Raw genomic sequence first — 14526 nt, forward strand, 5'->3', positions numbered from 1 at the left:
TGGGTGGGGCTGTGTGGGCTGGGTGGGGGGCTCTAGTCAGGCCAGCCCAAGGCAGCAATGACCACTTCACTTGTGGGCTGACTGCAGCCCACACAGGTCAATGACACAGAGCACCAAGAACAGGACGTTCCCTGCAGAGCAAATAGATTAATTAATGTGGAGGCCAGGTGGCCGGGCTAGGGGACCACGCTGCACTGGCTTTTTGAGGTGGCTGCCTGGTAGGTGAGGAGCAGGGCGGGGTCAGCTGCCCCTGCCTGTGGTTCTTGAGTTTGCCAGGAATTGAGCCCTAGTCCCTTCATGGCTGTGTACCTCATGGCCCCCCAGACGGGAAGCAGGCTGCTGCGAGAGTCTCTGCTACCCCCGGGTTGCTGGGTCCCGGACATGGTGGGGGGTTTATGGGTTCTGACGATGACCTGGCTTGGGAAACTGGGGACACCTGATACCACCCCCAAAAGGCTTAGGACAGAGGGGAAAGAGCAGAGGCTTCTGAGACCCTCAGCCAGCCCATGTACCAGGGTTCTATGGCCCATGGGACCAGTGGGCAAGGGCTGGGCTGGAGAGTAGCCCCCAGCCCCTCCATGTCCCGGCTGGAGTCTATCCATGGCCAGCCAGGTTTCCTGAGGTGGGTAGCCCTGTCGAGAGCTCCCCTTCCCACCCTCGCACCCTCCTCGACCCTGCAGCTGGTAGGGGGAGGGCTGGGCGCCTGGAAAAGCTCCCACAAAGGCGGCCCAGCTCCGGAGGCTCCTGCCAAAGAAAAGGGGGGCCGTCGTGGGTGAGCGGTCGCGGACAAGGCAGCTTCTGTCCCTCTCCAGGCCCTCTGCCGGTCCCGTGGGCCAGACCTTTCCAGCCAGGGGCCCCCGGAAGCCTCGCCCAACAGGCTGCCCGTGGCCGGCTGTAGGACGCGGAGGAAACGCCCTCCTCCCGGGCAGTGTGCAGGCGGGTCTGGGGGCCTCCGCAGCCCTGCCACTCGGCCTGGGGGGCTCCTGCCTGGGATGCAGCTGCGCCCTGCGAGCCTGGGTGGCCCTGGGGGAGATCCCCGCTCAGGTGAGGAGGAGGGGGACACCAGCTTTCGTCCCCCGCCTTCATTTCGCGGCTGTGCCCGGGACTATCCTGTGGGGGTGCGGTGGGTGGGCAGGTGCATGTCCAGAGCCTGTTACTATGGCGGAGTCGCCGGGGGTCTGGTGGGCACCGAGTTGGAAAGGCAAGGAGGTGGCGGGGCGGCATTCCTGGGGGGCGGGCCGAGTTGGCCTGGGCCAGGCTGGGGGGGCGTGGTCTTTGTGAGCGGAGAGTGTGGGGTTGAAGGGGGCGTGGTCGGGCGGGTGGTGGGGCGTGGCCTCGTGCGGAGTGGGCGGGTCCTGTTTGTAGGCAAGGTAGCTGGATTGGCTTGAGGGCTGGGGTAAGGCTGGTCCAGCCAGACTCAGTTTTCCTTTACTGCCTTGCAAAAACAAGGGGACTTTTATGCACATGGAGGAGAAAGAGCCCTGCTGCAGTTCAGTCTGTTAATCTCACCACCCTCAGCCAGCAGAGGCCGGAAACATGGAGGGTGACACCTCCTCCAGCTGCTGCCCCGCCCCCATCATCTGAGTCCAGGCTCAGGGGTTCAGGGGGCCAGCATGTTCCACATGAAAGAGGCGGAGGGAGCTGCCCCGAGTTCTGCCTGCACCCACTGCCCCTGCCCTGTCCCCAGCCAGGGCCTGACTGCCCCCTGGCTCACAGGGTACGTGACTGCCCTCGGCTCCTTGCTCCCAGTGCAGTCCCTCACCTTCTGGGCCTTGCTGTCACCCTCCCTGGGAGAAGTGCTCTGAATGTCCCATTTGGTCATCCCAGGGGATTAGGGATGTGCATGGTGTGATGTTCGAGAGGCAGTTTAGGCTGTAGGCTGTGGCCCTGGCTTTACCATGCCTTGGCCAGTGGACCAAGTGACCTGACCTACTTATGCCTCAGGATGCCCATCTGGGAAACAGGCCTACCAGTAGTTCTGGGAACAGCACTGTGCAGGGACGAGAGGGCTGTGAGCCCAAGAGCCCACAAGGCTGTTACACTCATGGCCTGGGTGGGCGCTAAAGGCCTGGACATGGCACTGTCATCCCGTGTGAGAAGCACATGGCCTGCAGCCTGAGGACATCAGCCTGGGCCTGCACTTCCCTGTCCTGGTGTCCGTGCCACCTGGAGCTCCCCTTGCTCATTCAGATGACACATGCCTGCACGTCCTGCCCCCAGCCCTGCTTGGTCAGGTTCCTCACACTCCCTGTGCCTGAGTGTTCTCAGCCCTCGGTGAGTCTTGGAGGAGAGGAAGGGACAGTGCATAGGAACCCGCACACGGTGCCTACCAGCTACTTGCTCCACAGCACTTACAGAGCACATGCTATGTGCCAAGGGCTGTCTGAGTGCGTGAGGTACACCAGCAGACACAATCGTGGCAGGGTGGGACTCCAGCAGGCTAGATGGAAGCCAGTCATGTGTGTGACACAGTAAGCGTGTGCATGGGGAGAGAATGGGGGCGTGGTAAGGTGGGGGGGTGCAGCAGTCCCTACAGCGGCAGGTGGGCTTTAGGAAGGGGCTCTCTTCACCCAGGGCAGCTACCAAAGCACCACAGACAGGGTGGCTTCAACAGGCCATTCTCGCAGTCTGGAATCTAGGAGTCCAAGGTCAGGGTTCCAGCGTGGTCCAGGTCTGGTGAAGATCCTTTCCTGACAGTGCTTTCTTGCTGTGTCCTCACATGGTGGAGAGACAGAGGAAGAAAGAGGAAGGGAGGGAAGGAGTTTGCAAACTCCCCGGTGTCTTCTGGTGAGGGCACTAATCATGGGGGCGCCATCTGACCCTGAACCTCACCTGAACCTAATCACCTTCTGACTCCCATCACATCAGCTGTTAGGACTTTAACAAGGATTCTGATGACAGAAATGCTGGGCCCATGAACAGTGACATTTGAAAGAGTGAGCCACGGGCCAGAAGAGCAGCAGTCCCGGCAGAGGGGACAGCCATGCAAAGTCCCTGAGACCGGACAGGCCTGGCAGGTGGAGAGGCAATGCAAGGCTGTGTTTGCAGCTGGCAGAGCCAGGAGCAAGACCTAGGCGGGTCCTCATGTCCCTGGCCCCCATGTGAGGAAAGGACTTAGGACAGGTGGGGGAGAAGGCAGGTGACCCAGTTCTCCATGAGGGGGGAAGGGGCTGGACTCTGGGTCTGCTGTGAAGGGGAGCATCTGAACTCAGCAGTGAGAAGTGGAGGTGAAGGTGGGGGCAGCTAAAGCTCAGGGCAAGGCAGGTGCTGCCTGTGGGAGGCTGAGCAGGACTGCATTGAGATGCTGGGTGGGCTGAAGTTGTCTACTGGTTATCAGATGTAAATGTCCGGAGCTGGCTGAAGCCAGAAATGATGACCATGTGATGGTCAGACTCAGGTAGGGGTGGGGCGGAGCTGGGAGAAGTTTCTAGACCATGCCCTTGTAGGAGGCAGAGACAGGAAGTCATGCTCCACTCAACACAGAGGGTGCATTCAGCAGGGCCCCAGGGCATCCCACCCACAGCCAGTGCCTCACCCCGGAGCACACTCAAGCGCGTCTCAGAAGGGCGTTTCAGCCCCAGCCAGGCCAGTGTGGCAGTGGAGGGCCAGTCTGGCTAGAAGCAGTGAGGCGACCGGGGCCCCTGGGGCAGGGGCAGCAGAGAGAGCAGCCACTGGGCATGGTGCGCAGCTATATGGCTGGCAGGACGCACATGGCTTGGCCTGCCTGTTTTGCAGGGGCGCTTGGCGCTGCTTCCCTGTTATTTCTGGGTGTGTGCAGGGGAAGATGCTGCCAGTACCCCCAAACTCCATGTGGTTTTAGAATAACCCCATTTCTTCTTCAGACCTGCCTTCCCACTCCAGGGTGGGGCTGGGCAGTGGGCAGCCCTCCAGAAAACAGGACCTCCCTCCCAGCCCCGTCCTGTCCTGCCCAGGCTGTATGGCTTTGTGCTGCCTGGCCTCGTCCCTGCTGGCCCATCTGAGGGCAGAGAGCACCAAGGGTCCATGTCTGCTGCCCTGGTGGTGCTAAGACTGGGTTCTCAGAGTGTCCCCTGAGACCAGGACTCACTCCACCCACCACCTTCAGTGGACACCCACTGTCTGACGGGTGCTCCCTGGCACAGTTGGTGCCCAGTGTATGTTTGGGTGCTATCAGGCCAGGAGAGGAGGGCCTGGTCTTCCAGAGGGCAGTGGCTCTCTGGAGATGAGCCAGGGTCCTGTGGCAGGACAGAGGCAGAGTCCTTCATAGCTAGATCTATCCTCTGGTCCCCTTCTCTGCCCAGAACATCCTGCCGCCTTTTCCATGCTGGCTGCACTCTTCTCCCTCTCATGCACCTCCCCAGAAAGGCCCCCACAGCCCCTCTGGCTTGACCGGCCAGGCCCTCGGCCCCTCTCACAGATTGGTCCTCATGCCTCCCGTTCTGTCTGTCCCGTCTGGTGTTTGTTGCCTAGTTTCCGGCCTGGCTGCCAGGCCAGTTCTCCCCCTCATGTGCCTAGGAAGTAGCTGGGCTGAGGCCAGACCTATCCCAAACTCAGCTCAGAAGCCTCCCCCATCGGAGCAGGACCATCACCTGGGGGCCCCTGAACTGTAACCTGCCTCCACCCAGGGACACATTTTGGGTAGATATTTGGAGGTAGGCTCAGCTGCAGGGCTGCTCAGGGACCCTAGGGCAGGGGCCAGTGGCTTTCCTCAGTGTAGGGAGATGCAGTCCCTGGGCCAAGAGGGATGGACAGGAGTCCAGGGAAAGGTGTTGCAGTGGAGCTGACCTAAGAGCCCTCAGAGGGCTCATCTGAGGCCTTTGTCACCACCTCAGTTTGGACTGCCCCTACCCGGAGCATTGCATGAAGGAGATCCTATCCCCCTGGGTAAGGGATTGGGGTAGCTTCACAGAGGTGATGGCAGCTGAGCCCATGGCTATATGGCTGGCAGGACGCACATGGCTTGGCTGGGATGAGAGCCTTGTCCAGAATCAGGCCTTTCCTGGCCTGAGGGACACCTTGGGTAGACCCCACCTGGCACCACACAAAGTCTGCCCATCTCAATGCCCCCTTCCTTCTGCTGGCCTGTCTGGCTGACACAGAGGACACTGGGACACAGCCCTTACCTCCATGTGGGTGGCCGGACGGTCAGAAAGTTTATCGCTATGCCCCAGGTGGCTGCTGGGTTGACTGGCCTTGCTGTCTTCCAGGGGCCAGACCCAAGAGGACACAGAGGCTGAGTGCAGAGACCTGGGACCTGCTGAGGCTCCCCCTGGAGCGGGTGAGTGGGGGCCATATGGGGACAGGTATCAGCACAGCCACTCCAGAGTGTAGGCAGTGATTAATGAGATTGGGTGTCATGTTTGCTGTGCTGCCACTGCCTGCCTTGGCCTCTTCCCTGCCCACGTGCCCTGTCACTGGGAGATAAATGTGCACTTAGAAGCCTGAGGGCCTGGATGGGCCCATCTGCCGCCCACCCCCCGTGGCCCACTGTCCCCTAGCACGTTGCTTCACCTACTGGTAGCTGGGCCCCAAGGGGGCAGAGATGGCCCTTATACTTTGCAGATCCCATGTCCCCACCTAGTTACTGTGCCACCAGTGTCCTGGGGAGCCCATAGCTAGGATGCTCCCTCCTGGCTGCTCCCTGCCCATTCAGACTTTGTACCCAAAGGGGAAGTAGGGCTGCTTCAGGTCAAGGTGCTTCTGGGGCTCCACAAACCCAGGCAGAGGACAGATTGAGGGGCTGGGTGGGGTTGGGGCCCTGGGCTGGCTCTGTACATGGCATGTGTGGGTGCTGTGTGACCCTGGGGCAGTGGCCTAACCTTGCTGAACCTCTGGTTCTTCCACTGTTGCCTGGTTCAGTTATGGACAGCTGTCAGGGGTTAGGAGGAGGCAAGGCTCAGGGGTCACTGTCCTTGCCCCGTGTGAAAAGGCTGACAGCTGGGGACAACTTGCTCCACCTCTCCCCGCCCTGGCCAGAGTCACTCAGCCCACAGGCCATCGCTCCCCCTCCCCAGGAAGCAGGCATCTACTGTATGTATCTAGGAGATGGGGGGCAGCTGCACCTGCCCACCTTCCCTCAGGGACCTGGAAGAGGGAACCCATGCCATATCCCAGTTCCCCTTTCCCAGGAGCAGAATGGAGACAGCCACCATGCAGGGGACTGGCGGGGGCCCAGCAGGGACTCACTCCCCCTCCCCATGAGGAGCAGGAAGTACCAGGAAGGGCCCGACACTGAGAGGAGGCCCCGGGAGGGCGGCCACTCCCCGCTGGACAGCGCAGACGTCCGGGTGCAGGTACCTCGCACGGTAGGTGCCTCTGCTGGCAGTCGGGCTGGAAGGGAGACAAACATGGGGACCACACAGCACCCCTTCCCCTCTGCAGCCTGTCCAGTGGGGGGCCAGGCTGGCCATCACTCCAGGGAGGCAGGGGTCCCTAGCGGGCCATGTATCCCCTAGGACCCCAGAGAGTGCTCAGTGTCTAGGGGGCTCAATGCAGGAGCAGTGTGTTCACAGTCGCTGGCAGCACCCCCCAGGAGATCAGGCCATCAGGGTCAGGGCAGGCCTCAGTTTCCATCTTTGTCCTCAGTTGGGAGCTGCTTTTCCCAGTCTGTCCCCAGCAGCTGGGACCCTCCTGACCCATCCCTGTAAGGGACTGGCTGCATAGACCTGCCCACCCAGACAGCGCACCCTGGGGAGACTCTCGGAGGCACCAGAGTTAGCCATCAGGAGTCCTGGCCAGTGGTGTCAATCCTGCTGGTCCCCTGGCAGGAGCCCCTGAGAGGGGGACAAAGCTAACACAATCCTGGGGGATTTTGGAATTCCTGACACCTCCTGGGGTTCTCCAGAGCTTAGGACTGGGCCCCTGAGCAGAGGGACTTGAAGGATGTCAGGGGTAGGTGGGGAGCCCCATGCCCACAGGTCAGGCCTTGTCATGGAGGCACTTGGAGGTGCTGCACCTTCAGCCAGGCAGCAGTGTTGGGGGTCTCTTCTTGTCTTTTTCAGGGACTGAGGGCAGGGTAGGTGGGACACATGCTCCGTCCCTGGGGCAGGGTCATGCTGGATACGTGGCTGGGGTGGCCAGTGCCAGTTACAGAGAAGACTGGTGGAGGGACGGAAAGCTGGGGCCAGCCAGGGCTCCTCACGGTCAGAAGCTAGCATACCCCACCCCAGTCCACCCAGGCTCGGGGTCACCAGGGTCTTGGATTGGAGGCCATGTTGGAGGCAATTGCCCAGCAGGTGGTCAGCATAGCCCAGGGGCCACTCAGGTCCCCAGGCTGTCCAGGAGCCCCTTCCTGGAGCACAGTCATCTCCCAATGCAATATTCAGAGGTAGAGAGATGGGTGGGGGGTGGCGCTGATGGCCAAGCATGTGGGTGGATGACTGAATGGGGTTGAGACTGGTGGTCAGGCAGATGGATGGGCTGGGAATGGGGGAGAGGCTGGAGGTCCTGCTGTGCCAAGCAGGGCCTGGTCTGGACAATTCAGGAACATGGAGAAGCCAAGTTCAGCTTCAGAGGTCAGCCTGGCTGAGCAGCATGCCTAGTTTCAACCCCCACAAATTAGTCTAAAAATAATTCCTTCCATGGGCTTAATCAGCATCCTATGTAGCGTGGGTGCCTGTGGGGTGCTCTCAGCCTGCAGAACTGCGGGGGCCCAGCCTTACCACCAGCCTGGCACAGTCTCCTCCCAACTCACTCAACCCCAGCACAACCCATCAGGCATGAGTGCTGCCCAGGGTCTATCTGTTGGCATGAGACATGGGGGAGGGCCCCCAATCAGGCCCTCCCGTGGGTGCTCCTGGGAGGCCTCCATGCAGCATCTCTGAGCCTGGTGGGAAGGGCAGGACTGCCTCTGGCTGTCGTATCTGGGCTGATAAGCCAGCAACTGGCAGCACATTTGGGCCAGGCCAAGGCCAGTCAGCTCTGGGGCCTCAGAGGTGCAGATGGTTTTCCTGGAACCCCAGGCTCAGGTGTCCCAAGCTTTGTGTGCCCCTAGCAAACTCCCCTGGACATGGGCTGGCAGGCCCAGAGGACACAGTTCCAGGTATAAGCTTCAGGGCAGACAGTCTGGGGGCACCAACCAATGCCTAAGGAGCCCCCAACTGCTGTGGGCCCTATTCTCCTGAACCCTGCTGCCACCTCACAGGGCAGGACACTTGGGGACAGCTGAGCTCTCAGCACTGTGGCGTGGTAGCCTTTCAGGCCTCCTGGTGACCAATCCCTGTTGTCCTCCCTGAGGTCAGGACCCTGGGTGCCCCAGAGGAAGGACTGTCAATTCCCAGGTTGCAACCTGCATGGGGACTGCAGTGATTGGGGACACATCAGGGGAGGTTGATAGCCAGTAGAGTCCCCTTTTATCTCTGCTGCGTGTTCTCAGGAGGACCTTCACCTCTGAATCTCAGGGTCATTTCACATCTAAAATGCAGCCATTACTGGTACTGTGCTATCACTGTTGTTGACAGGCCAGCCCTGAACCTCCCAGACCTGAATCTAGGCTGCATAGGGGCCCTGTAGCGATCCAGATGGGGCTTTGGGGTCCAAGGAGGTGTGGCTGGGTATGGTCTGGGGGGCCCAGAAAACTCATCCTGGGGTGGTGGGTAGGAAGCAGGCTGGCCTCAGAAGGTAGGGACAATGTGCGCAGGGCTGGGGGTGCTCTGGAGTGGGCCCAGCAAGAGAGAGACAGCTGGAGTTGAGCCGGGCATGGAAGACATCAAGGCCAGAGCAGTGGGGCCCAGCGAGGCTCTGGAGCAGGGAGGGCCAGCATGGATAGTGCAAGGCGTCTAGGAAGAAGGCAACCTAGACTCTCAGTGGCCTGCCTGGGGAATCCCGCTGAAGAGGGAGGTGGCCTCCCCTGGCGAGTCCTGGGACACCGGTGTCAGAGCAGGAAAAGTGCTTTTCAAATAGGCTCTCTGGTGTGACCGCCCACAGGCCGCAAGGGGGGAATCCATCTCATTGTGTTTACAGAGCGCGCCTGTGTGCGTGTGTGAGCATGCGTGTGTGTGCACATTCGAGTGAGTGAGGGCGGGTGCTGTCACCCAGGGCCCTATTTAAGCCTCGGGCCGACGTCGTGGGTCCTGGCATTGAAGCGGCAGTGGGTTTCTTGGCGTCCTGCCCAAGTTGCGCCCTGCGTAGCTCCTGGTGCTGTCTTGGAGGGAGCCTGTGGCCGGTGTGAGTGTGGGGCCCTTGTTGTCTCCGATGGGTGGGGCTGCAAAGCTGGGGTGGGTGGACTAGACTAGGGTCTATTTCCCCCACTGCACAGAGACACAGAGCTGTCACTAAGGAGAGGAAGTGAGGCTGACAGAAGGAACCCTGAGACCTTCTGGAAGGTCAGAGCCAGCGTTTAGGACAGGAAGAAAAGTCAGCTTGGAACAGGGAGGAAGGAGCCCCAAGGCCCCCGAGTGTGTCCTGAGGGGCAGGTCCTGCTCCTGAGGGGCCTCAGGGAGCCTGGTGCTGTCTGGAGCCTCGCTCTGCACTGGCATTGAGCTGAGAGCTTTGCCCCAGGGGGCCTAGGCCCCCAGCCCCACAAAGAGGAGGGCATCAGCTTGGCCAGGAGACCAAGCTAATGCCCTGGAGAAGGGCTCTGCTGTAGTGCCAGGGCATGGCTATGCAGGATGAGGCTGGAAGAGACCACAGGGCCCTTTCCAGGTCACTTAACCCAGCAACATGCACTCCAGACCCCATGGTCCTGCCTGTCCCTTTCTGGGAGGGGCCTTGCCCAGCTTCCTGGCTCCACCTGCTGGAGTCCAGCTCAGGCCAGATTCAGGGGCTGGGGGCTCAGAGCCATGATTGTCCTGATTATCATAGTGGGCTGAAGCATGCTATGCTGAGTCCACTCCTCCCCTGGCTCTACCTGGGGCTGCCCACAGCTACTCTAGCCACTGTGGCCCAAAAAGCCAGGAGCAATTCCCCCTGGGCCTCCTGGGGGGGCACCTGTACCGCCCTCTGCAGACGGCAGGGTCCTTGATCCCCAGCCCACGAGCACGTGGCCCTCGGCATCCACTTTCCCCTCCCTCCTGGCCCCACCATGGAGAGGCTGCAATTCTCCCTCCCGAGCTTTGGCCTTGGGGCCTGCCCCTCAGGGGTGACCTTGGTGCTGCTGCCTGCTGCCATGGCTACCCCTCTCCACCCATGTCACTAGCAGCTGGGTCCCCTTTGCCCTCAGACACATTGCTGCCCAACAGCCTGGGCCCAGTCCTTAAACAGGGTCACCCGTGGGGCCCTCAGCTCCTCCTGTGTGGCCCTGGCAGGCCACGCAGCCTCTCTGTGCCTTACTGTCCTCTGTGTGACGGAGGTGAGAAGAAGCTCAGGCGTCTCATATTTCAGGCTATGTCCAGCACCCAAAAGGTGACATCTTTGCTGGCAAGGCTTCTCCTGTTCATTCCTTCCTGGGTTATATGATCCCAGCTCTGTGGAGCCCTGAGGCCACCTGCTGTGAGATGGACAGGCTGGGGCCAGGCAGAGTCTCTCATCCGTCAGCCCTAGCAGGAAGGAAGGCTCTACCCCTGCCAACCCCCAGGTGCCCAGGAGCCCCTGACCTTCTCCCCCAGGGTGGATGTGTAAACTGAGGCCGGGTGGGGGCACTCCTTCCAAGGTCACTGGCCTGTTGGGCAGATGCCAGCAAGTGAGGCGCTGTGTGCACAGACACAGGGAGCTCATTGTAGGGGCTGACAGTGGACGTGATGGGGCAGGGGCACAGGAGGCTCCTGGGTAAGCTGGGGTTATTCCAGGCTGAGGCTGGGAGGGTGGGTGGCAGCTGGGGAGCTAGAAACACGCAGGAGGCAGATAAGGGGCAGGTTTCCCAAGGGCGGCTGTCTTGGGAAAGGCTGGCCGCAGGGGCAGTTAAGCATCCTGACTGTGGCTTGGGCTTCCCACCCATGTGTGGCGGGCACATTGTCCAGAGGTCGAGGGGCCAGCTCTGCTGCAGTAGCCCATTCCCTCCGCAGAGCATCCCGCGGGCCCCATCTTCGGACGAGGAGGGTTTCTTTGATCTGCTGAGCAGGTTCCAGAGCAGCCGCATGGACGACCAGCGCTGCCCCCTGGATGAGGGGCAAGCTGGGGCCACTGAGGGCCTGGGGGACAGGACCGGTGAGTGTGCCCTCTTCCCATGGGAGCAGGACAGGCCAGCCGGGCAGGCACCTCCTGCCCAGCTGCTTCCTAGGAAGCGTGTGATCACCCCCAACCCCCACAACCACACCCCTACCTCCACCCCTGCCCCAGAACACACTGGGTCAGGGCACAGAAGCTGCCTCAGAGTTGCAAAGTCCCCAGAGGCAGGGGCCAGCCAGCTGAGAGGCGCCCAGGTGCCCATTTCCCCAGGGACCTGGGGCAGTAGGCTCAGAGGTCAGCTACCAACCGGTGGCCCCCAGCACAGCCCCCAGGGTGCCCCAGGCCTCACCCTCTGCCCCCACAGCCCCACCCACGGTGACAGCCTCCCCCCAGACCGAAGAGTTCTTCGACCTCATCGCCAGTTCCCAGAGCCGCCGGCTGGATGACCAGCGGGCCAGTGTGGGCAGCCTGCCCGGGCTGCGCATCACCCACAACAATGTAGGGCACCTCCGTGGTGATGGGGACCCACAGGAGCCCGGGGACGAGTTCTTCAACATGCTCATCAAGTACCAGGTGGGCCTGCCGCCTGGCAGGTAGGGCTCATCCTGTCTGTCCAGCCAGACCCCCCGTGCCTCATAGCCCGTGAAGGGGTGGTGGAGGCACCTCAAGGGGCCCCCTGTGGGCTCCGGTCCCTCTGTCCCCTGCCATGTTTGAGGGATGCCCAGGAGGGTGGAGCCACGGGCTGGTGGTCAGGGCTGGCTCAGCAGTCATTGGACGACCACAGATACTCAGACCTGAAGCTTCCTTTTTGGGAGCCCCCATCTGCTGGCAAGATGAGAGCCCCTCAAGAAGGCAACCCCAAGGCAGCCTCAGGCTGGGCAGCCCCTTACTGCACAGGAGCTCAGAGTCATGGTTGGGGGTTGCCAGATCCAAAGTTTGTGGCCTCAGAGATCCCCACCAAATGCATAACAGCACCTCCAGATGGGGGCAGGGAGACCTGGGGCTGCCAGCCACTGGCGGGGCACAGGCTGGGACCACACAGCCCTCAATGTGGGCAGCAGAACCAGGGCAGGGCTCTAGCTGGGTGGCCTTACAGAAGCATCCTCCTCACTAGCCTGGGGGTCTCACTGTCACTACAGGGTCCAGCCACCTGCCATCCAGGGCAGGGAAGAAGAGCAGGTGGGGGGTTCAGAGTCACGAGGCATAATAGGTGGCTCAGGGTGGGGGCAGGGGGCCTGCCCAAGCACAAAGCAAGCGAATTTCCATTCCTACAGCGGAAAGGAAACCACAGCCCTGGGCCAGGCACTCAACAAGCTGCCTCGAGTCCAGCCCCTCCTGAGAAGCCCAGAACCCCCCATCCACATGCATGCACAGGCCCACAGCTGCGCCGGCTCCTGGCCCTTCTGCTCCAGGCTCTGCACAGAACCCCAGATGTCCCCTCAGGCTCCCGGCCTCCATGCCAGGGCAGGCAGAGCCCACGGGGAGTCCACACTATGGCTCTGTAAGCTGCAGTCCCCAGACCTGCCAGGGGCAGTCCCAGCTATGCCAGCATCCAGGGCAGTGCTGAGGAACAGCCACACCACATCCATCCCGGGGGGTAAGCAGGTGTGGGGAGCAAGCCAGGGGCACTGCCACAGCAGCTGCCTTCTCGGTCTGGCTCACCCCACACCCAGAAGGTATCATCGTTCAATCCCCCTTGCTGGGCAGCCAGCCAGCCTCTGGGGGAAGACCACTCTCAGGGTCAGCGCTCCCAGCATATGGGCCCAGAGGCAGGTGGCCCCGGAGCTGATTTCCCAGGTGGACACAGCAGCCCACCAGCCATGCAGATCAGCCCTCCGGAGCCGCTGGGTGTGAGCCCCCGGCCAAGGGCCTTGGGAGGGCAAGGCCATCAACCTGGTGTGTGTCCACTCAGTCCTCCAGGATTGATGACCAGCGCTGCCCCCCACCTGATGTGCTCCCCCGAGGCCCCACCATGCCAGATGAGGACTTCTTCAGCCTCATCCAGAGGGTGCAGGCCAAGCGCATGGACGAGCAGCGGGTGGACCTTGCCGTGAGCCCTGAGCAGGAGGCGGGTGGGCCTCCCGTGACCCCCCAGCAGTGCCAGCCTGGCGCCAGCTAAGGCCTCGTGCCCACTCCTAGACGCCAGGGGCTCATACTTGTCCACGGTGCCCACAGCTCCCCAAGAAGCTGAATCCTCCTGAGCCTATGGCTAAGGGCAGGCTCTGTGCCCACATCCTCCCCCCCGCAGCAATGCTGGGTGTACAGCCCATGGCACCCCTTCTCCAGGTGGCATACGCAGGCTGGCACTGCCCGTGGCAGGAGGGCAAGCTCCCATCCTGCCAGGCCCAGCCTCATCCCTGCCCCTGCCTGGCCTGGCCTTCTGCATGTTGGCCAGACCCTCCCTGCCCTTCCCCCACACCCCTTCCCCCACACCCACTCCTTGAGCTCATCCTGCCAAATGTGAAACCCCACCATCTCCCTATGCTCCCCAAAGTGTCTCTGAAGCCTGTTCTTGGGGTTTCCAGCAACATGGGTGGTTCTGTCTCCCAAAGCTGGTCTTAGGATGGCCGTTTGGCAGACACACTCAGTGCCCTCTGGCCTGGTCCCTGGGGCAGGGCTGCCAGGGCCTGTCCCCCAACTCTGCCCCAGCTGAAGCAAGGGGAGGTTGACAGCCATAGAAAGCCCACCCCAGACCAGGTGGCTAAGATGCCCCTAGAGGCCCTGGCCCATGTCCTGAGCCAGCTAGGGACTCACAAAGGCTTGGCTGTCTCTAAGGGGAGGGAAGGATGGGGTGATAGCCTCAGCATTCCTATACTCCATGTCTCTGGGCCAAAATGCAGGCAGGGCCCAGTGCTGAGGATGCTGGCGGGCAAGGAGCTCTGTGCCCAGAGCAACCGTCACTAAGTTGGTGGGTCTGCAAAAGCTGGAAGGGGCTTGGCTCCACTCAGCCTCCCAGCCCCCTCCAAAGGAGTAGTACCCTCATCCATCAGCTGAGGCTGATAACATCACTGCCTTCTCCCTGTGGGGGGTCTAGTCCCCTGAAAACCTGAGTCAGACCACGGGGCACCAAGCTCAGGACCCAGGACTCAGGCAGGACCCACTGGCACTTCTGCAGACAGACCCCTCGGAGACAGTGGCTGTGTGCTTCCATCTAGACCCTGCCTCAGCCCACCCTCTGAGCACGCCCAGGGCTGCAGGCAGCCCCTCCACTGGTTGTGCCTCTGGGTCTTGCTCTCTGAGCCTAGGGAGGGGGCCTGGACCCTAGCCCTGTGGTACAGCCTGGGAGCTGGGTGGGGGCTCTGACAGGGGAGAGTGGAGGCCTCACTTCCAAATAAGGCACAGCATGGATGCCAGGGCACAGGGTCTCTGGAATGTGCCAGCTGCCACATACTTGAATGGACATGCGTATTTATTGTCCACATGTTTGCCATGTGGTCAGAGGGTCCTTTCCAAGAGGTACACTTGTTTTTCTGTTTTTCCCAAAAAATAAAGTCTGCCAAGCAA

The 14526-nt window shown here is 61.6% G+C and overlaps 1 protein-coding gene across 7 annotated transcripts in view; it reads left to right on the plus strand.

The window, feature by feature from the left end:
- GPSM1 (G protein signaling modulator 1) overlaps positions 1–14526 on the plus strand; it is a 28253-nt gene extending 13727 nt beyond the window's left edge. For 3 of the 7 annotated variants that reach the window (XM_053557697.1, XM_053557755.1, XM_053557718.1), the window contains 5 exons: positions 5187–5257; positions 6108–6284; positions 10920–11061; positions 11387–11595; positions 12935–14526. In XM_053557697.1, the coding sequence (XP_053413672.1) occupies positions 5187–5257; positions 6108–6284; positions 10920–11061; positions 11387–11595; positions 12935–13141 (806 nt within the window). In that variant the 3' untranslated portion in view covers positions 13142–14526. Of the gene's footprint in view, positions 1–40; positions 219–854; positions 1045–5186; positions 5258–6107; positions 6285–10919; positions 11062–11386; positions 11596–12934 lie in introns of those variants that run through there. The other 4 variants (XM_053557726.1, XM_053557735.1, XM_053557744.1 and 1 more) reach the window with 4 other exon arrangements.

The sequence above is a fragment of the Nycticebus coucang genome, chromosome 2 (assembly GCF_027406575.1).
Source record: "Nycticebus coucang isolate mNycCou1 chromosome 2, mNycCou1.pri, whole genome shotgun sequence".
Lineage (NCBI taxonomy): Eukaryota > Metazoa > Chordata > Mammalia > Primates > Lorisidae > Nycticebus > Nycticebus coucang.